Here is a 21,705-nt window from a genome sequence, read left to right as displayed (position 1 = left end):
TCATCAAAAAAATGTTATCAGACTGAAAGTTATTGGAACTAAATTTATCAGAAGATAATTGGTCCGATGATGGTTTTAAAACTTATCGAAGCTAATCCACTAGCAAAAACATTAGCTTCAATAATTATCTGAACTGTGCCCACCACTGGTTTCCACCCAACAAAATTGTAATTTCCACACCCAGCTCTCACGTTATGTGAGCGACTTGCATCCATGTGTGCCCATCGACGTGTTGGTCTTAAAATGAGGTGTGGTCAGACACAGTGCTGAGTGCTGGGGCATTTTTGTCCTGAGACAGAAGAAAGAGTTTTCACCACAAACAAACAAAAACCTACTCTGAAGTTGCATACAGTGTTTTTTCTGCTGTATATATGATGCAGTTGTCAGCCTGATGTGCGTGGGTTCACGTTGTGCAAACCCTCTTACACACCGGGATTAGCATTAGTGCATCAAACAACAATGAAACTCAACTAAAAACAAAGAATAAGCAAAATAAAAGTAAAAACTAATGGGAAAAGTGCTAAATTTTACTGTCATTTCATTTGCACCTGATGTTATTTGGAAGGGATTAAATGAATTGAGTTGGAGGAGGAGGAGGAGGTATTTCAGCAACAAGGCACTCAACTGCTTCACCTCAGGGAGCTTTGGTGGCTCCTCCTGTAAATGAGCTGCTCATGTACTTTGACATTTGGACCACAGATACAACTGCTCATGAGTAAGCCATTAAATTGAGTCTGCCATCTTAATAGGAATGTGGCACCTTCCAGCATACCTGGGTCCAAAAGGTAGTGACAAATGACAGCCTGGATGATTTAATTCTCATCCCAACAAAAACAGACCCATGATTAATTGATGAAATACAACCAATTACACACTGTGTAATCAGTTGTAGAACAGCAAAGTGGTTGTTGTGTAATAGCAAAGTGGAGTTAGACACATCCACTATACACTTTAGACTATATGCCATCATTATGCTGCCCAAAATGTCCCTGCCCAGTACTAGACTGTATCCGCACCAAATTGTTAGCCTCTGTTCAAAAATGCCTCATCAATCAATCAATCAATTTTTTTATATAGCGCCAAATCACAACAAACAGTTGCCCCAAGGCGCTTTATATTGTAAGGCAAGGCCATACAATAATTATGTAAAACCCCAACGGTCAAAACGACCCCCTGTGAGCAAGCACTTGGCTACAGTGGGAAGGAAAAACTCCCTTTTAACAGGAAGAAACCTCCAGCAGAACCAGGCTCAGGGAGGGGCAGTCTTCTGCTGGGACTGGTTGGGGCTGAGGGAGAGAACCAGGAAAAAGACATGCTGTGGAGGGGAGCAGAGATCGATCACTAATGATTAAATGCAGAGTGGTGCATACAGAGCAAAAAAGAGAAAGAAACAATGCATCATGGGAACCCCCCAGCAGTCTACGTCTATAGCAGCATAACTAAGGGATGAAGAGGGAAAAAAAGCATCTACTATATTCACTATACTATATATAAAAAAAGCATTTATTTTTAAACTGTGGTACTGCTACTTCATGCAGCAAGAAGCAAAATTAATTTAATCTGGACATTATTTATTTATTCACAAGATAATATAATCCTTTATTGTCCCACAATGGGGATCACAAGCATCGAGTTGGCAAGCAAGCTAACAAGCAAGCAAGGTAACACTCTAATTATTAATGTTCTTGTATGAGGCACAAAAAACTCGAGCAAACTGCTTGTTGTTCACTGAACTGGTGAAAATGTCTGTTTAGAGCTAAATGTGCATGTTTACAGTGAGGAAAATAAGTATTTGAACACCCTGCAATTTTGCACGTTCTCCCACTTAGAAATCATGGAGGGGTCTGAAATTTTCATCTTAGGTGCATGTCCACTGTGAGAGACATAATCTAAAAAAAAAATCCGGAAATCACAATGTATGATTTATTTGTATGTTACTACTGCAAATAAGTATTTGAACACCTACCAACCAGAAATAATTCTGGCTCTCACACAGGGGCGTAGGTTTGCATATGGACCATAGGGACAAGTCACAACCAATATTTTGGGATGGCACAATAGTCCCTACCAATATTTAGCATTTTTTTTATATAACAAAATCATTCACTATTTTTTTGCGAACTCGATACTATAATTTTAGTCATCACGTTTTGTGTTTTCGACGTGCCAGAGTGACAGGGTTACCCATGTTGCAATTTCATTGGCTCATGTTCTTCTCACATGGACGTAAACAAAGCGCATCTCGTGGCAGGCAGTGCTTCATTTGTAAAGTGGGAGGTCCCGGAGCGCAGAGGATGGGTGGCTCCGGTGCAATGTTGCCAGATGTACGATAATTATCGTATTTCTATGATAGTTTTGCCCTCTGTACGATGTACAATCAATAATGGGAAAAAATCCAATATGTACGATATTTTCAGTTGGTTGCCCAAACACGCATCTCTCTCTGACACCCAAGAATCATTTTGCAGGCGTTGCACTCAGGCGGCATCAAAGACACACCACACACAGGGCTGCTGCTGGCTTTGGGCGACCGGGACAAAGTCATTTGAAAGCCCGCCCCCTCTCATACAAAGTAATGCGTTCCCATCCAATCTGTGCCGTGACAGGAAGATTCCCCAACCAACATCTTTTTTTTTTTTGAAACTTTATTTCAACAAATGCAGTAACAAACGAATAAAACACAAGAGCAAAGAGATATGAAAGAAAAATAAAAAAGTTCAAGTTCCTTATGGAGGTGTCAACATTTTTTCTGTGTTCAACAAAATCTGCACAAGTGGCATCAGATGACGACAGCGACCTCGAGGTTGAATTCGACTCTTTCTAGTCTGGTAATTAACACGTTTGTGTCCCTTCACAGAAAAAAAAAATCTTTCTAGTCTGGTAGTGCATTTTCGTTCTTTTTGTGCCATAGTTTCCCCATTACTATAATTACTGTTTAAAAATGTGACATAAAATTCTTTGTAAATTTAAAAAAAAAAAACGCTAAAATAGCTATGTTGTATACGTTTTGTTTGTGTACGATAATTTCTCCCAAAATACGATAATTTTGAGGTTTTGGTACGATAGTTTCATATTTCATATCTGGCAACACTGCTCTGGTGCAGAAAAACAAGAATGGCAGGGTGGGCTTGCGAACAATGCTGTGCGCCACACTTAAAATAAACTGCACACCCACACAAACACGCACACACACCTTCGCAAATGACACTAACACCCTGCCTTTTCCTCAAAAATTACTACATTTATGTTTGTTGTCTGTCTCTGTACTTTTGTCACTTTTGCGCTCTTTTGCATACTTTTCCTTCGTTTCAAAAGTCACCGAACACACTTTACCCTAATATGCAACATATAGCATGCTGTTGTAAAGCACAGGTTCTTGGCTTGCTGTCAGTGTTGAAATTTTTCAGACTGAGGGCTTACATGAGAACTTACGGTAATGAGAATCAGCGGCGCACTAGTGTGAAACTTCAGTGTTTTTCCTCTGCATTATGACATTACAGGCTTACGTTTACCGTAATACACCATATATCATTGGAAAGCCCTTTTTTTTTTGCCAAATTAGGTTGCCAAATACCTTTCTTCTTTGTCTTTCGGCTGTTCCCGTTAGGGGTCGCCACAGCAGATCAATCATTTCCATCTCACCCTGTCCTCTGTATCTTCCTCTGTCACACCAACCACCTGCATGTCCTCCCTCAGCACATCCATGAACCTCCTCCTTGGTCTCCCTCTTCTCCTCCTGCCTGGTGGCTCCCTCCTCAGCATCCTTCTCCCTATATACCCTGGGTCCCTCCTCTGCACATGTCCAAACCATCTCAATCTTGCCTCTCTGACTTTGTCTCAAAACCGTCCCACCTGAGCTGTCCCTCTGATATGTTCATTCCTAATCTTGTGCATTCTTGTCACTCCCAAAGAGAATCTTAACATCTTCAGCTCTGCCACCTCCAGCTCTGCCTCCTGTCTTTTTGTTAGTGCCACTGTCTCTAAACCATACAACATAGCTGGTCTCACTACTGTTTTGTAAACTTTCCCCTTCACTCTTGCTGATATTCTTCGGTCACAAATCACTCCTGCCACCTTTCTCCACCCACTCCACCCTGCCTGCACTCTCTTCTTCACCTCTCTACCACACTCTCCATTACTTTGAACAGTTGACCCCAAATATTTAAACTCATCTACTTTCACCACTTCTACTCCTTGTAACTGCACTATTCCACTGGGCTCCCTCTCATTCACACACATGTACTCAGTCTTGCTTCCACTGACTTTCATTCCCCTTCTCTCCAAAGCATATCTCCACTTCTCCAGACTAGACTCAACTTGCTCTCTACTCTCACTACACATCACAATGTCATCTGCAAACATCATAGTCCATGGGGACTCCTGTCTGATCTCATCTGTCAACCTGTCCATCGCCACTGCAAACAAGAAAGGACTCAGAGCTGATCCTTGGTGTAATCCCACCTCCACCTTGAATGAGTCTGTCATTCCGACTGCGCATCTCACCGCTGTCACACTATTCTTGTACATGTCCTGCACTACCCTAACATACTTCTCTGCCACTCCAGACTTCCTCATACAATGCCACAACTCTTCTCTTGGCACCCTATCATAAGCTTTTTCTAAGTCCACAAACACACAATGTAACTCTTTCTGTCCTTCTCTGTACTTTTCCAACAGTATTCTCAGAGCAAACATTGCATCTGTAGTGCTCTTTCTCAGCATGAAAACATATTGCTGCTCACAGATCTTCACCTGTTTTCTAAGCCTAGCTTCTACTACTCTTTCCCATAACTTCATGCTGTGGCTGATCAGCTTTATGCCTCTGTAGTTACTGCAGCTCTGCACATCACCCTTGTTCTTGAAAATAGGAACCAGCACACTTCGTCTCCACTCCTCAGGCATCCTCTCACTTTTCAAGATTTTATTAAACAATCTGGTGAGAAACTCTACTGCCATCTCTCCTAGACATTTCCATGCCTCCATTGGAATGTCATCTGGACCAACTGCCTTTCCACTCTTCATCCTCTTCATAGCAGCCCTCACTTCTTCCTTGCTAATCTCTTTTACTTCCTGATTTACTCTCACCACATCATCCAGCCTTTTCTCTCGCCCATTTTCTTTATTCAACAACTCTTCAAAATATTCCCTCCACCTTCTCAGCACACACTCCTCACTTGTCAGCACATTACCATGTGCATCTTTTACCACCCTAACCTGCTGCACATCCTTTCCAGCTCTGTCCCTTTGTCTGGCCAATCGGTACAAGTCCTTTTCTCCTTCCTTACTATTCAACTTCTTGTACAGCTCGCAATATGCCTTTTCCTTTGCTTTTGCCACTTCTCTTCTCGCCTTATGCTGCATCTCCTTGTACTCCTGTCTACTTTCTTCATCTCTCCGACTATCCCAAAACTTTTTCGCCAACCTCTTTCTCCTTATGCTTTCCTGGACCTCTTCATTCCACCACCAAGTCTCCTTGTCTTCCTTCCACTGTCCAGATGTCATACCCAGTACTGCCCTAGCTGTCTCCCTCACCACATCTGCAGTACTTTTCCAGTTGTCCAAAATTGCTTCCCCTCCAACTAGTGCTTCTCTCACCTGCTCGCTAAATTTCACACAACAGTCTTCCTTCTTCAGCTTCCACCATCTGATCCTTTGTTGAGCTCTCACTCTCTTCTTCTTCTTTACCTCTAAAGTCATCCCACAAACAACCATCCTATGCTGTCTAGTGACACTCTCTCCTGCTACCACCTTACAGTCTGTGATTTCTTTTAGCTTGCATCTCTTATAAAGAATGTAGTCCACCTGTGTGCACCTTCCTCCACTCTTATATGTTACCCTGTGCTCCTCCCTTTTATTAAAGTAGGTATTCACCACAGCCATTTCCATCCTTTTTGCAAAATCAACTACCATCTGTCCTTCCCCATTCCTATCCTTGATACGATGTCTACCCATTACTTCCTCATCACCTCTGTTCCCTTCACCAACATGCCCATTGAAGTCTGCTCCTATCACCACTCTTTCATGCTTGGGCACAATCTCCACCACCTCATCTAACACACTCCAGAAATCTTCTTTCTCCTTCATCTCACAACCTACCTGTGGGGCATATGCACTGATGATATTCATCATCACCCTTCAATTTCCAACTTCACACTCACCACCCTGTCAGACACTCGCTTAACCTCCAACACACTTTTAACATACTCTTCCTTTAAAATGACCTCAACACCATTTCTCTTCCTGTCCTCACCATGGTACAACAACTTGTACCCACCGCCAATGCTCCTGCTCTTACTTCCCTTCCACTTGGTCTCTTGCACACACAATATGTCTACCTTTCTCCTCTCCATCATATCAGCCAGCTCTCTCCCTTTACCAGTCATACTACCAACATTCAAAGTCCCCACTCTCATTTCCACCCTTCTAGTTTTCTTCTTCTCCCGCTGTTCGTGGCAACGTTTTCCTCCTCTTCTTTGTCGTCTTCGCCCAGCAGTAGCCCAATTTCCACCGGCACCCTGTTGGGCAATAGCACCGGTGGCAGACGTTGTTAACTCGGGCCGCGACCGATCCGGTATGGGAATTTGATTCTGAGTCTGCACAGTTGGGTTGGCTTGTTTTACGCCGGATGCCCTTCCTGACACAACCCTCCTCATTTATCCGGGCTTGGGACCGGCACTCAGGATGTACTGGCTGCACACCCCATGTGGCTGAGTTTGCCAGATACCTACAACTGCATTATTGATGAAGAGAATAGATTATACATCTTGGTTGCAAAAACTTTTTTTTTTTTTTGTTAGCTCCACAAGTATTTTTATTTATTTTTTTTGTCTTGTTCTCTCAGGTGTACACCCTCTTGCTTGCCTCTACTGGTGGTTGGCTCTCACTGCGGTATTGTATCACTTCCTGTTCCGGAGCACAGCGGTGTTTTTCTGTATCTGTTAGCTGTTTAATCTGCGCAGTTAGATTGATCTAGTTATCTAGATTACGATTTGTTTCCCAGTGTAATCTTTACGTGCCTTAACTAAAGCACTCCTTCTGCTGAATCACCTCTAAATTATTTACACATTATTCACTTTGCGTGTTTTTAGGAATCCGCTAGCTTAGCATAGCTACTAGCTCTTAGCCGATTTAGCATGGCGGCTTCTCCTGTCTCTCCCGCACTTTTCTGCTCTGGGTGTGAAATGTTTAGTTATTCCTCGGCCTCCTTTAGCAGTAACGGTACTTGTAATAAGTGCAGCTTATTCGTAGCTTTGGAGGCCAGGCTGGGCGAATTGGAGACTCGGCTCCGCACCGTGGAAAATTCTACAGCTAGCCAGGCCCCTGTAGTCGGTGCGGACCAAGGTAGCTTAGCCGCCGTTAGTTACCCCCTGGCAGATCCCGAGCAGCCGGGAAAGCAGGCTGACTGGGTGACTGTGAGGAGGAAGCGTAGCCCTAAACAGAAGCCCCATGTACACCGCCAACCCGTTCACATCTCTAACCGTTTTTTCCCCACTCGGCGACACACCCGCCGAGGATCAAACTCTGGTTATTGGCGACTCTGTTTTGCGAAATGTGAAGTTAGCGACACCAGCAACCATAGTCAATTGTCTTCCGGGGGCCAGAGCAGGTGACACTGAAGGAAATTTGAAACTGCTGGCTAAGGCTAAGCGTAAATTTGGTAAGATTGTAATTCACGTCGGCAGTAATGACACCCGGTTACGCCAATCGGAGGTCACTAAAATTAACATTAAATCGGTGTGTAACTTTGCAAAAACAATGTCGGACTCTGTAGTTTTCTCTGGGCCCCTCCCCAATCAGACCGGGAGTGACATGTTTAGCCGCATGTTCTCCTTGAATTGCTGGCTGTCTGAGTGGTGTCCAAAAAATGAGGTGGGCTTCATAGATAATTGGCAAAGCTTCTGGGGAAAACCTGGTCTTGTTAGGAGAGACGGCATCCATCCCACTTTGGATGGAGCAGCTCTCATTTCTAGAAATCTGGCCAATTTTCTTAAATCTTCCAAACCATGACTATCCAGGGTTGGGACCAGGAAGCAGAGTTGTAGTCTTACACACCTCTCTGCAGCTTCTCTCCCCCTGCCATCCCCTCATTACCCCATCCCCGTAGAGACGGTGCCTGCTCCCAGACTACCAATAACCAGCAAAAATCTATTTAAGCATAAAAATTCAAAAAGAAAAAATAATATAGCACCTTCAACTGCACCACAGACTAAAACAGCTAAATGTGGTCTATTAAACATTAGGTCTCTCTCTTCTAAGTCCCTGTTGGTAAATGCTATAATAATTGATCAACATATTGATTTATTCTGCCTTACAGAAACCTGGTTACAGCAGGATGAATATGTTAGTTTAAATGAGTCAACACCCCCGAGTCACACTAACTGTCAGAATGCTCGTAGCACGGGCCGGGGCGGAGGATTAGCAGTAATTTTCCATTCCAGCTTATTAATTAATCAAAAACCCAGACATAGCTTTAATTCTTTTGAAAGCTTGACTCTTAGTCTTGTCCATCCAAATTGGAAGTCCCAAAAACCAGTTTTATTTGTTATTATCTATCGTCCACCTGGTCGTTACTGTGAGTATCTCTGTGAATTTTCAGACCTTTTGTCTGACTTAGTGCTTAGCTCAGATAAGATAATTATAGTGGGCGATTTTAACATCCACACAGATGCTGAGAATGACAGCCTCGACACTGCATTTAATCTATTATTAGACTCTACTGGCTTTGCTCAAAAAGTAAATGAGTCCACCCACCACTTTAATCATATCTTAGATCTTGTTCTGACTTATGGTATGGAAATAGAAGACTTAACAGTATTCCCTGAAAACTCCCTTCTGTCTGATCATTTCTTAATAACATTTACATTTACTCTGATGGACTACCCAGCAGTGGGGAATAAGTTTCATTACACTAGAAGTCTTTCAGAAAGCGCTGTAACTAGGTTTAAGGATATGATTCCTTCTTTATGTTCTCTAATGCCATATACCAACACAGTGCAGAGTAGCTACCTAAACTCTGTAAGTGAGATAGAGTATCTCATCAATAGTGTTACATCCTCATTGAAGACAACTTTGGATGCTGTAGCTCCTCTAAAAAAGAGAGCTTTAAATCAGAAGTGCCTGACTCCGTGGTATAACTCACAAACTCGTAGCTTAAAGCAGATAACCTGTAAGTTGGAGAGGAAATGGCGTCTCACTAATTTAGAAGATCTTCACTTAGCCTGGAAAAAGAGTCTGTTGCTCTATAAAAAAGCCCTCCGTAAAGCTAGGACATCTTTCTACTCATCACTAATTGAAGAAAATAAGAACAACCCCAGGTTTCTTTTCAGCACTGTAGCCAGGCTGACAAAGAGTCAGAGCTCTATTGAGCTGAGTATTCCATTAACTTTAACTAGTAATGACTTCATGACTTTCTTTGCTAACAAAATTTTAACTATTAGAGAAAAAATTACTCATAACCATCCCAAAGACGTATCGTTATCTTTGGCTGCTTTCAGTGATGCCGGTATTTGGTTAGACTCTTTCTCTCCGATTGTTCTGTCTGAGTTATTTTCATTAGTTACTTCATCCAAACCATCAACATGTTTATTAGACCCCATTCCTACCAGGCTGCTCAAGGAAGCCCTACCATTATTTAATGCTTTGATCTTAAATATGATCAATCTATCTTTGTTAGTTGGCTATGTACCACAGGCTTTTAAGGTGGCAGTAATTAAACCATTACTTAAAAAGCCATCACTTGACCCAGCTATCTTAGCTAATTATAGGCCAATCTCCAACCTTCCTTTTCTCTCAAAAATTCTTGAAAGGGTAGTTGTAAAACAGCTAACTGATCATCTGCAGAGGAATGGTCTATTTGAAGAGTTTCAGTCAGGTTTTAGAATTCATCATAGTACAGAAACAGCATTAGTGAAGGTTACAAATGATCTTCTTATGGCCTCGGACAGTGGACTCATCTCTGTGCTTGTTCTGTTAGACCTCAGTGCTGCTTTTGATACTGTTGACCATAAAATTTTATTACAGAGATTAGAGCATGCCATAGGTATTAAAGGCACTGCGCTGCGGTGGTTTGAATCATATTTGTCTAATAGATTACAATTTGTTCATGTAAATGGGGAATCTTCTTCACAGACTAAAGTTAATTATGGAGTTCCTCAAGGTTCTGTGCTAGGACCAATTTTATTCACTTTATACATGCTTCCCTTAGGCAGTATTATTAGACGGTATTGCTTAAATTTTCATTGTTACACAGATGATACCCAGCTTTATCTATCCATGAAGCCAGAGGACACACACCAATTAGCTAAACTGCAGGATTGTCTTACAGACATAAAGACATGGATGACCTCTAATTTCCTGCTTTTAAACTCAGATAAAACTGAAGTTATTGTACTTGGCCCCACAAATCTTAGAAACATGGTGTCTAACCAGATCCTTACTCTGGATGGCATTACCCTGACCTCTAGTAATACTGTGAGAAATCTTGGAGTCATTTTTGATCAGGATATGTCATTCAAAGCGCATATTAAACAAATATGTAGGACTGCTTTTTTGCATTTACGCAATATCTCTAAAATCAGAAAGGTCTTGTCTCAGAGTGATGCTGAAAAACTAATTCATGCATTTATTTCCTCTAGGCTGGACTATTGTAATTCATTATTATCAGGTTGTCCTAAAAGTTCCCTAAAAAGCCTTCAGTTAATTCAAAATGCTGCAGCTAGAGTACTGACGGGGACTAGAAGGAGAGAGCATATCTCACCCATATTGGCCTCTCTTCATTGGCTTCCTGTTAATTCTAGAATAGAATTTAAAATTCTTCTTCTTACTTATAAGGTTTTGAATAATCAGGTCCCATCTTATCTTAGGGACCTCGTAGTACCATATCACCCCAATAGAGCGCTTCGCTCTCAGACTGCAGGCTTACTTGTAGTTCCTAGGGTTTGTAAGAGTAGAATGGGAGGCAGAGCCTTCAGCTTTCAGGCTCCTCTCCTGTGGAACCAGCTCCCAATTCAGATCAGGGAGACAGACACCCTCTCTACTTTTAAGATTAGGCTTAAAACTTTCCTTTTTGCTAAAGCTTATAGTTAGGGCTGGATCAGGTGACCCTGAACCATCCCTTAGTTATGCTGCTATAGACGTAGACTGCTGGGGGGTTCCCATGATGCACTGTTTCTTTCTCTTTTTGATCTGTATGCACCACTCTGCATTTAATCATTAGTGATCGATCTCTGCTCCCCTCCACAGCATGTCTTTTTCCTGGTTCTCTCCCTCAGCCCCAACCAGTCCCAGCAGAAGACTGCCCCTCCCTGAGCCTGGTTCTGCTGGAGGTTTCTTCCTGTTAAAAGGGAGTTTTTCCTTCCCACTGTAGCCAAGTGCTTGCTCACAGGGGGTCGTTTTGACCGTTGGGGTTTTACATAATTATTGTATGGCCTTGCCTTACAATATAAAGCGCCTTGGGGCAACTGTTTGTTGTGATTTGGCGCTATATAAAAAATTAAAAAGAAAAAGAAAAGAAAGGTGTAGGCCTATAGAATAGATTCGTGATTTGGGGTGCAGTTTTGTTATTTAAGCTATTTGTTTGTTTGCCTACACACTTAATATTGTAAATAAAGTGTTAAATTATTATTCAGTATTATGTCGTCATATGTTACATATTATGCTGTACTTGTGCGTCTAATGGTATGAGTGTGTTAGGGGGTGGTAGTCATGGGCAGGGGGGCCGGGGGTGGGTATTGTCCCTACCAAAGCTGAGACCAAACCTACGCCCTTGCTCTCACAGACCTGTTAATTTTTCTTTAAGAAGCCCTCTTATTCTGCACTCTTTACCTGTATTAACTGCACCTGTTTGAACTTGTTACCTGTATAAAAGACACCTGTTCACACACTCAGTCAATCACACTTCAACCTGTCCACCAATGTGTAAAAACAACAACAAAAAATAACAACTTACAGTTTTTGTTTTGACTCCATCTTCTGTCAATATCTGTGCTTCTGTCCTAAGGTGTATTTCAAGCGTGATGGGGAGCTGATCGAGGTGATTTCCTACACTCATACTTCAAACGAGCAGGGAGGAGGCTCTGCAGGAGTAAGAGGAGCCAGGCCGCTCATCAGCAGAGACCTCGATGAAACAAAACTGCAGCGCTCCCTCTCTCTCCTGGATCCTGAAGGCCGATCAGTCCGTCTCTACACAGAAGCTCCCCAACGCGTTCACTCTCAGGGCCAGCAGTCGTACGAGCCCAGCCCCACAACAGAGGTCATTCCAGAGACGGTGGTTAGCCGGGAGTTTCCCCGCTGGGTGCACAGCACAGACCCTTTCTACTACTTCAGCCACACTCACATCCCTCAGAGCGACGGATCTGTGGTGGTGCAGGCCCGACTCACCTGGACCCTCAACCCTCAGTTGGACAATGATGCCCTTTTCAGCTGTGAGGTCAAGCACCCAGCACTGTCGATGCCCATGCAGACGGAGATCACTCTGGGTAAGTACACTGCAAGCTAAAGGATCTGGCAGTACATGCATATCAGTTCATTTCACTGTAATTTGATACAATATATGGAATTACTTGGGTATGTTCAAGACAACAAAAATTGTGTGTTGAGTGTTGAAATCAGAGTAAATTGTTTAATAGTTGATTTTAGAATCAGAATCAAATTTAGTAAATTCTGGTGATCTGGTGTCATTGGTGCATAAACAACAATAATAAAAAGAAAAGGGAAAAATACTCCTGTAAGAAGTAATTGGTGGTGCATAAGCAACAATGAAAAGAAAAGGAAAAAATACTTTTTTAAGAAGGAGTCAAATCGACAAATAGGCAAAACTATGTTCACTGTCAAATAAATATAACATAGTGGAGTAGGGCTGTGCAAAGGCATGCAGATGTACAGCATCTTTCAGTGCAGGGATGATCAATCTGTACTTTGTGGGAGTGGGGGGGGGGAGCAGGATAAATGGGGTCTCCGGCATTATTTATAAGTCGAGCTGCAGACAGAAAGAAGCTGTTTTTGTGTCTTGAGGTTTTAGTCCTGATGGATCTCAGCTGTCTGCTAGAGGGGAGGGGTGACAAAAGGTTTGTGTCCTGGGTGAGAGGGATCGGCTACAATCTTCTTTGCTCGCCTCAGGGCCCTGGAGGTGGACAGGTCCTGTAGGGATGGCAGATTGGAGTCAATCACCAACAGTCCAACTCTGGCAGACATACAAGCATGTCTGTACATTGATCAACATGTCACCGACATGCAGCAGTCATGTAAAAATGAGGCTTTATTTATGGCAGCAGCAGCAAGAAGACATCACTACACCAAGCACATTGATCATTTTTTGTTTGACCCTCAGTAATGTGACCAGCAATGCGAATCTGTTTACTGCTTTCCCACTCACAAGCACACATGTCCAAAGGTTTCTTTTCCCTGTTCGACCCCTGCTCTCTCCTTGTGTCACCTTGCCACACTTGAAAATGGGCTTTCTTGTTATGTCTCCCTTGGAGATGTACTCAGAACAACACTGATTTTCATTTGAAGCTGCTTAATTGCGTTACAGCTGAGCAGATTGAGAGTTTAGGCTGAATGCAAAACTCCAGTTGACTGACAGGGTAATTCATGGAGCTGTCTGTTGTTAGACTGAGTTAACTCAGAACCGTTATTGAAAAAGTCAACTTGAATTAGAGAAGTTAAATGAGAATTTTGACACACACTGACCAATGTTATGTCATTGGAAAGACGGTCTTGGTGACACTCCCTTTCATCTCACTTCAAAGCTACAAAGCTCCATGGAGTGTTAGAAATAGAGGGATTATCTCTACATTTTTTCTCTATTTAAAGACAGAAACACCAGCAGGGGCATTATGTGTTTGTTCCGCTGAGAGCAATTAAAGAGTAAAAGAAAAGTGACACAGACATTGGACTGAGAAACTTAGCGATATTTTGGGAAAAGGTTCAAGCCTTTTTCCACGCATGCACTGCAAATTTGAACCCGGAAGACTTTTTTGTGAGAAAGCATATTAGTTGGAACAGGCATTTAACAGATTTTAACTTGAAAGCTCCCTAGCATCTTGGAACAGTTGTCTGTGTGGATCATTGTTATCCAGGACCTGCCTTGGTTGATGCAGCAGCACACGGCACCGGTGCAAATTCATAAACCTGACGTGATCCCTTGTAAAAGCAAACGTGTTGTCCAGTTGAGTAAGTACGGTTTTTAATTGTTTTGCTCAAGGTCTCTGTGGTAATGAGGTAAAGGCTGAGTGAGTCCAAGTGTATGTAGCGCAGGAGGATTCATGGGAAATGGGCATGTTGATGCCATTTCTGTCATGCAACTGTTACAAATCTAGAAGAATACAAACATTCTTATGTCAAGAAGATGCCAACAAAAATGGCTAATGAGATGGTGTTGAGATTTAGGGCCCCTTCACACATAGTACGAATAACTCAGGGTGACTCACGGTGAAACAGCTCATATGAGCAAACCATGAAAACATCGTGCCTACGGGTTGCACGATCCCAGTGCAACGGTTCATGCACACGACGGTGTCTTTCAAGCAGGAACACAGTGCGAGCAGCTGCACAACATCACGCTGCTGATGTGGAGAACAATAAAATAAAAACAGCTGTATAATTAGGGAATACCACTGGGTTGATATAAATACTACATAAAAGGGGGCGTAATACAGAACCCTGTGGCTAAATAACCCTGGTTAAAAAAATGTCACTCATGGGATTCAAACCAATAAACTCTGATTACCAGATGGAAACGTTACCACTCCGCTACCATCGCTGACCTGTAATCAGTGCAGAAAAATGCCTGAAATCAACAAGGACATGGAGAAGGTATGCTGTGTGCAGCCGCTGCAGCCTGGTGAAAGATGTTTTATGTATTTCCACATGAGGACAGCAGGCAGAGACACGCGCGTCATGGAGGAATGTTGTCAGTTCATGTTCTTCCAAACACGGAAGCTGGGACGTCTCAAGCTGGGACGTCCAAAAGCAGAGATCTTTACAGCCGCAGCTGTGAGCAGACACCCCCCCGTCCGTCCGTTCAGCGCCCAGACCAATGTGTCACTCTGTGTTATGTGGTCATTTATTTATGTTATTTGTTATGTGATTGCGTATGTAGGTATTGTCATAATTATTTATATAACTGTCCTGGCGGTGGTTTCTTTGTAATGTGTGCACTGAGCCGTCATCCAGCTGTCAGTGTGCTGTGATCAGCTGACAGGCCCCTCCCCATGCTGTGTGCAATCAGACCTCGCCGTCCAGCCCTCATGTGATCAGATCATTACATACATATAAGCATTTTATGCAAGCGCATATGGGGGCGTGACACACACGCACACGTGCAAGACACATGCACCACGTGTGTGGCTTTTTGCAACTCCACAGTCGTGGGGCACTTATACAAATTTCACATTCACACTCTGTCTTTCAGCCACTGGTGTGCACAAATAGTTGTAGCACCAGCTATATGAGGGATTGGAAGGAGCTACTATTTGACACGTTTTGCATAAGATTCCTTCTTCATGCGCACTTCATGCACAATTTTACCAAATTTGCACTATGTGTGAAGGGGCCCTTATGAATGTCTGTCTGAAAAGGCCAACACCAAATATCAGGAACAGAGATGGATGTCCTGTCTCCTGCATGTCCTACACAAATAGCAGTCCACCCAAAACTAGAGCACTTCAAGTGCATGATAATGCCTCAAACACAATCGGTCTTGGACAACTTCGGACAATTTCAATTTAATTTAAATGTATTTTCATTTATATAGCACCAAATCACAATAGAGTTGCCTCAAAGTGCTTCACACAAGTAAGGTCTAACCTTACTAACCCACAGAGCAGCAGTGGTAAGGAAAAACACCCTCTGAGGAAGAAACCTCAAGCAGACCAGACTCAAAGGGGTGACCCTCTGCTTGGACCACGCTACAGACATAAATTACAGAAACAATTCACAAAATGAATATACAGGAAATGCTGTTGGTGCACTGTGGGGTCTCCAGCACAAATACCACACCCATCTCTGGATGGAGCTGCACCTTAAACAGAGAGAAAAAACAGAATCAGGCATCAGAAAGACAAGAAATACAGTATAATTTGTCAGCATTAAAGAACAACAAAAAAAAAAAACACGAAATACTAAGGTGATCGCCGGCCACTAACCCTAAGCTTCACTAAAAGACCCAGAATTTAGGTAAAGTTGAGGCCACGGCATGCTCCGTTTCCTAATAAAATGAATTAAAAGAGTAAAAAGGGTAGAACTATACAAAAAATACTGTATAATTTCCCAGCATTAAACAACAAGAAAAACAGAGAAATACTAAGGTGATCACCAAGACCCAGAATTTAGGTAAAGCTGAGGCCGCAGCCCGCTCCAATTGCTAATAAATTAATTAAGAGTAAAAAGCGTTAAACAAAATTGTACCAGTATGCTAGCCATATGAAAGGGAAAATAAGTGCGTCTTAGGTCTGGACTTGAAAGTCTCCACAGAATCTGACTATTTTTTTGACGCAGGGAGATCATTCCACAGAACAGGGGCATGATAAGAGAAAGCTCTGTGACCCGCAGACTTCTTATTCACCTTAGGGACACAAAGTAGTCCTGCACCCTGAGAACGTAAAGTCCGGGCCGGTACGTAAGGTTTAATTAGGTCAGCTAGGTAGGGAGGTGCCAGACCGTGAAAGACTAGTAGCAGAACCTTAAAATCTGATCTCACTGGGACAGGAAGCCAATGAAGAGATGGCAAAATGGGTGTAATGTGGTTGAATTGAATTGAATTGAATGGCAGCAGCATTTTGAACCAATTGGAGACCCCTAATGCTGGACTGCAGTAAACCAGAAAATAGAACATTGCAGTAGTCCAATCTAGAAGAGATAAACGCATGGATCAGGGTTTCAGCATCAGCCATAGACAGGATGGGACGAATCTTCGCTATATTTCACAGATGGAAGAAAGCAGTCCTTGTAATATTTCTAATGTGGAGGTCAAAGGACCATCTAGGATCAAAAATTACCCTAAGGTTCCTCACTTTGTCAGTGTGATGTATGACACATGAGCCTAGGCTAAGCGTGAACTGGTCAAAAGTATGAAGTTTCTAGACATCCAACTTCTCACTGATGCAAGGCAATCTTCTAAGGATTTTATGTCAATGAGATTACCAGCAGTTATCAGCATGTATAACTGAGTATCATCAAGCATAGCAGTGAAAGGTAATCCCAAAATGCCGGAATATGTGCCCAAGGGGTGCTATATAAAGGGAGAAAAGCAGGGGGCCTAAGACGGACACCTGTGGAACCCCAAATTTCATGTAACTAGGTTTAGAGGTAGCGCTAATGTACAAAACACGTGTGAACGACTGGTCAAGTATGATGTCAACCATGCAAGGGCACTCCCAGTAATCCCAAAATGATTTTCTAGCCTATCAAGTACAACCCCAATTCCATTGAAGTTGGGATGTTGTGTAAAATGTAAGTAAAAACAGAATACAAGATTTGCAAATCCTCTTCAACCTATATTGAACTGAATACACTACAAAGACAAGATACTTAATGTTCAAACTGATAAACTTGTTTTTGTGCAAATATTTGCTCATTTTGAAATGGATGCCTGCAACACGTTTCAAAAAAGCTGGGACAGTGGTATGTTTCCCACGGTGTTACATCACCTTTCCTTCTAACAACACTCAATAAGTGTTTGGGAATTGAGGATTGGGTTTAAAAGGAGCATCCTGAAAAGTCTCAGCTGTTCACAAGCAAAGATGGGGAAGGATCACCACTTTGTGAACAAGTGCATGAAAAAATTGTCCAACAGTTTAAGAACAATGTTTGTCAACATTCAATTGCAAAGAATTTAGGGATTCCATCATCTACAGTTGATAATATAATCAGAAAATTCAGAGAATCTGGAGAACTTTGTGCAAGACCGAAAACCAACATTGAATGCCCGTGACCTTTGATCACTCAGGAGGCACTGCATTAAAAACAGACATCATTGTGTAAAGGATCTTACCGTGTGGGCTCAGGAACAATTCAGAAAACCATTGTCAGGTAACACAGTTTGTCGCTACATCTACAAGTGCAAGTTAAAACTCCACCATGCAAAGTGAAAGCCATACATCAACAACATCCAGAAACACCGCCACCTTCTCTGGGGCCGAGCTCATTTGAAATGGACAGACACAGAGTGGAAAAGTGTGCTGTGGTCTGATGAGTCCACATTTCAAATTTTTTTGGAAACCATGGACACCGTGTCCTCCAGACAAAAGAGGAAAAAGACCATCCAGATTGTTACCAGCGCAAAGTTCAAAAGCCAGCATCTGTGATGGTATGGGGTGTGTTAGTGCCCATGGCATGGGCAACTTATACATCTGTGATGGCACCATCAATGTTGAAAGGTACATCCAGGTTTTGGAGCAACACATGCTGCCATCCAAGCAATGTCTTTTTCAGGGGCGTCCCTGCTTATTTCAGCAAGACAATGTCAAGCCACATTCTGCACGTGTTACAACAGTGTGGCTTTGTAGTAAAAGAGTGCAGGTACTAGACTGGCCTGCCTGCAGTCCAGACCTGTTGCCCATTGAAACTGTGTGGTGCATTATGAAGCGCAAAATACGACAACGGAGACCCCGGACTGTTGAACAACTCAAGTCATACATCAAGCAAGAATGTGAAAGAATTCCACCTACAAAGCTTCAACAATTAGTGTCCTCAGTTCCCAAATGCTTATTGAGTGTTGTTAGATTGAAAGGTGATGTAACACAGTGATAAACATACCACTGTCTCAGCTTTTTTGAAATGTTTGCAGACATCCATTTCAAAATGAGCAAATATTTGCACAGAAACAAAGTTTATCAGTTTGAACATTAAATATCTTGTCTTTGTGATGTATTCAATTGAATATAGGTTGAAGAGGATTTGCAAATCATTGTATTCTGGTTTTATTTACATTTTACACAATGTCCCAACTTCATTGGAATTGGGGTTGTAGAATATGATTGATCCATGGTATCAAATGCAGCACTGAGATCTAACAGCACTAGAACCGTAGTGATGTCTGAATCTACAGAAAGCAGAAGATCATTCACCACTTTAGTGAGAGCCGTCTCTGTGGAATGATATTTTCTAAAAGCTGACTGCAGTGGCTCAAAGAGATTATTCTCAGTAAGATAGTCCACGAGCTGCCGTGACGCCACTTTTTCCAGAATTTTAGAGCATTTGAGAGAATTTGATATCAGCCAATAGTTTTTCAATACACTAGGGTCAAGATTAGGTTTCTTAAGTAATGGTTTATTCACTGCAGATTTTAAACATTTAGGAACAGATCCAGAATTTAAAGAAAGATTAATTATTTCCAGCACAGTCGGCCCAAGAGTGGGCCACAGGTCATTAAACAGTTTTGTTGGTATAGGATCAAATAAACAGGTTGTGCTTTTTGTTGACATTACAAGTTTTGTCAGCATGTCTAGAGAGATACTATCAAATTCTGTAAATCTAGGTAATACCTCAGTAGTGGCGCCAACCTCAATAGCAGGGTGTAGTGGCTGGGTTAAGGCATGCTGGGATATTTTTAACCTAATGTCTTCTATTTTCTCTTCAAAGTAATCCAGGAAATCTTGTACTGTGAAAGGAGAGTGAACTACAGGTGGTTGTCCATGAATAAGTGTTGCCACTGTGTTGAACAAGAACTTTGAGTTATGCTTGTTTTTGTTAATCAAATCAGAGTAATAGGTCTGCTCTGTAGCCAGTAGTGTTTATAGTCTAAGATAGCATCACACCATGCAAGGTGGAATACTTCTAATTTTGAACTACGCCATTTCTATTCTCGACCTCTAGCCTTATGCTTGAGGTCACGCAGGTAATCACTGAACCAAGGTGACTGTGATTTGGGGGAGCGCAGTTTTAACACAGCTGGTGCAATCATGTCGAGTGTAGTTTTGAGCACTGAGTTTAAACTATCCACAAGACTGTCTACTGACTGGGTATTTCCCAGACGGTCGAAAACCTGTTGTCACCAAGATGCTGGCAAAAACCTGTCTAAAACCAATGTTTAGCAGGTCCAATACTGGCAAAACCCCATAAAGGACTTGGTGAAAACCTATAAAGTCTTGGTATAAACTTGCATTTAAATGTCATATACTCACTGTGCACCCCTTATTTGATGTAATAACAATTATAAGATTGTTTACAGGCTATTTATAATTAGATTATATGCCATAAACGTTAGAATTTGTCTTATGGTGAGGCTCAAATTGGCAAATTGATTAATTTGATTTTTATTAAACCCTCTTTTCTTAATAAAAGTATTTCAATCACATTGTAATTACCAATCTCATTTACTATCCATAAGATTTCTAATAAATCACTAATTAAAAATTGTAATCTAAGTGATAACAGTATGGTGTGTCTGCTCACCATAACCAAATGAAACTGATTTGTGTTGTTAAATTAGCCCATGTTTACACCCAGATCAAGGGGTCACACCTCTTTTGAAGTAGGTGTCAGGGTCCAAATCAAAGACTAATTTTGTGTTTCACACCTCTTGAAGTGTCCTCTCTGGACACAATCAAAGCAAGATGAGTTTTTGCCACCTCTTTTGGAGTAGGTGTGAGAAACGTATAGACCAGGGGCCTCATGTAGAAAGACTTGTGTGGATTTCCTCCTGAAACATGGTGTTCACCAAAACACAAAAATATCCAGCTGTATCAACGTGTGCGTACGCATGGATCCAAGCACATTCCGTTTGTACATCCCAATCAATTTGGAATTGAGCGCACATGCACATGCGCCGAGCTCCTCTCTTTCCACGCCCCTCTTTAAATATGCAAATTTATTTAAACAGTTTGGTTGTGTTATTTGCCTGTACCATTAGTGTGGAGTGTTGTGTGTTTGATAACATCTGCCATTGTCTCTGTGTTGTGGTGTGTAAAAATTAAAGCACTTAGAGGCCTCATGCAAAAACAATGAAAGCTATGGCTCTGTTGCTATTCTCCCATGCAGCTCGCCACAATGTAAAACAAAAAGGAGCACGTCCGTGTGTGTAAATGCTGAGGCCAGAGCAGCGCGCACACACTGAAGTAAAAACATATTAGGTGTGCGGCGACTGACAGTGTGTGACATGCATAACATTACACAGGTTGATAATCAGAGGCATGCTAAGAAGCGATCTAGTTCCACCAACAAGAAAAAGAAAACACATTAATAATAATAATAACAAAAACCATATTTGAATGCGCACATGGCCAAATGTGCCCGCACTGGTTTTTGTTCAGAGCAATTACACAAATAAACTATTTACCCACCAAGCAGCCATCCATCGCACGCTGTGCCGGCCTCTAGCCTGACGTACATTTGCACATCACATATGATTTGAACATTGATAGAATGAAAATGAAAAAACAAATTCATCATGTGATGGCGCCTTTATGTATGCAGTTATTTGTGCCTTAATGTTGTAATGTGATGTACCTGGATGACATTCAGATGATTACGTTCCACACAGCTGGCATGGCTTGGCTCTAGGTTGTCTGTCACACCCTGACTGATCAGCGAGCTCCCACTGGAATGCCCCTGTTGCCAGGAACCCCAGCGTGGGCAGCACCTGTGTGGGCACAAACAGCCCCTGGCTCGCCATATTGCGCTCTCAGGCTGACCGCTTCCTGCGTGCAACTCCAATAACACTGGCTTTGGTAATCGAAATGGGCTTATGAACCAACATTGTCACTT

General features: G+C 42.2%; 1 protein-coding gene across 2 annotated transcripts in view; it reads left to right on the top strand.

Annotated features, from left to right (window-relative positions):
- The window catches only part of igsf21a (immunoglobin superfamily, member 21a), a 930,426-nt gene that overhangs the window by 838,246 nt on the left and 70,475 nt on the right, over positions 1–21,705 (top strand). For both annotated transcript variants that reach the window (XM_034165871.1, XM_034165872.1), the window contains one exon: positions 11,999–12,476. In XM_034165871.1, coding sequence (XP_034021762.1) covers positions 11,999–12,476 — 478 coding nt within the window. The remainder of the gene's footprint in view (positions 1–11,998; positions 12,477–21,705) is intronic.

Source organism: Thalassophryne amazonica, chromosome 3, assembly GCF_902500255.1.
Source record: "Thalassophryne amazonica chromosome 3, fThaAma1.1, whole genome shotgun sequence".
NCBI classification, from domain to species: domain Eukaryota; kingdom Metazoa; phylum Chordata; class Actinopteri; order Batrachoidiformes; family Batrachoididae; genus Thalassophryne; species Thalassophryne amazonica.
This window is presented reverse-complemented; position numbering and strand designations above follow the sequence as displayed.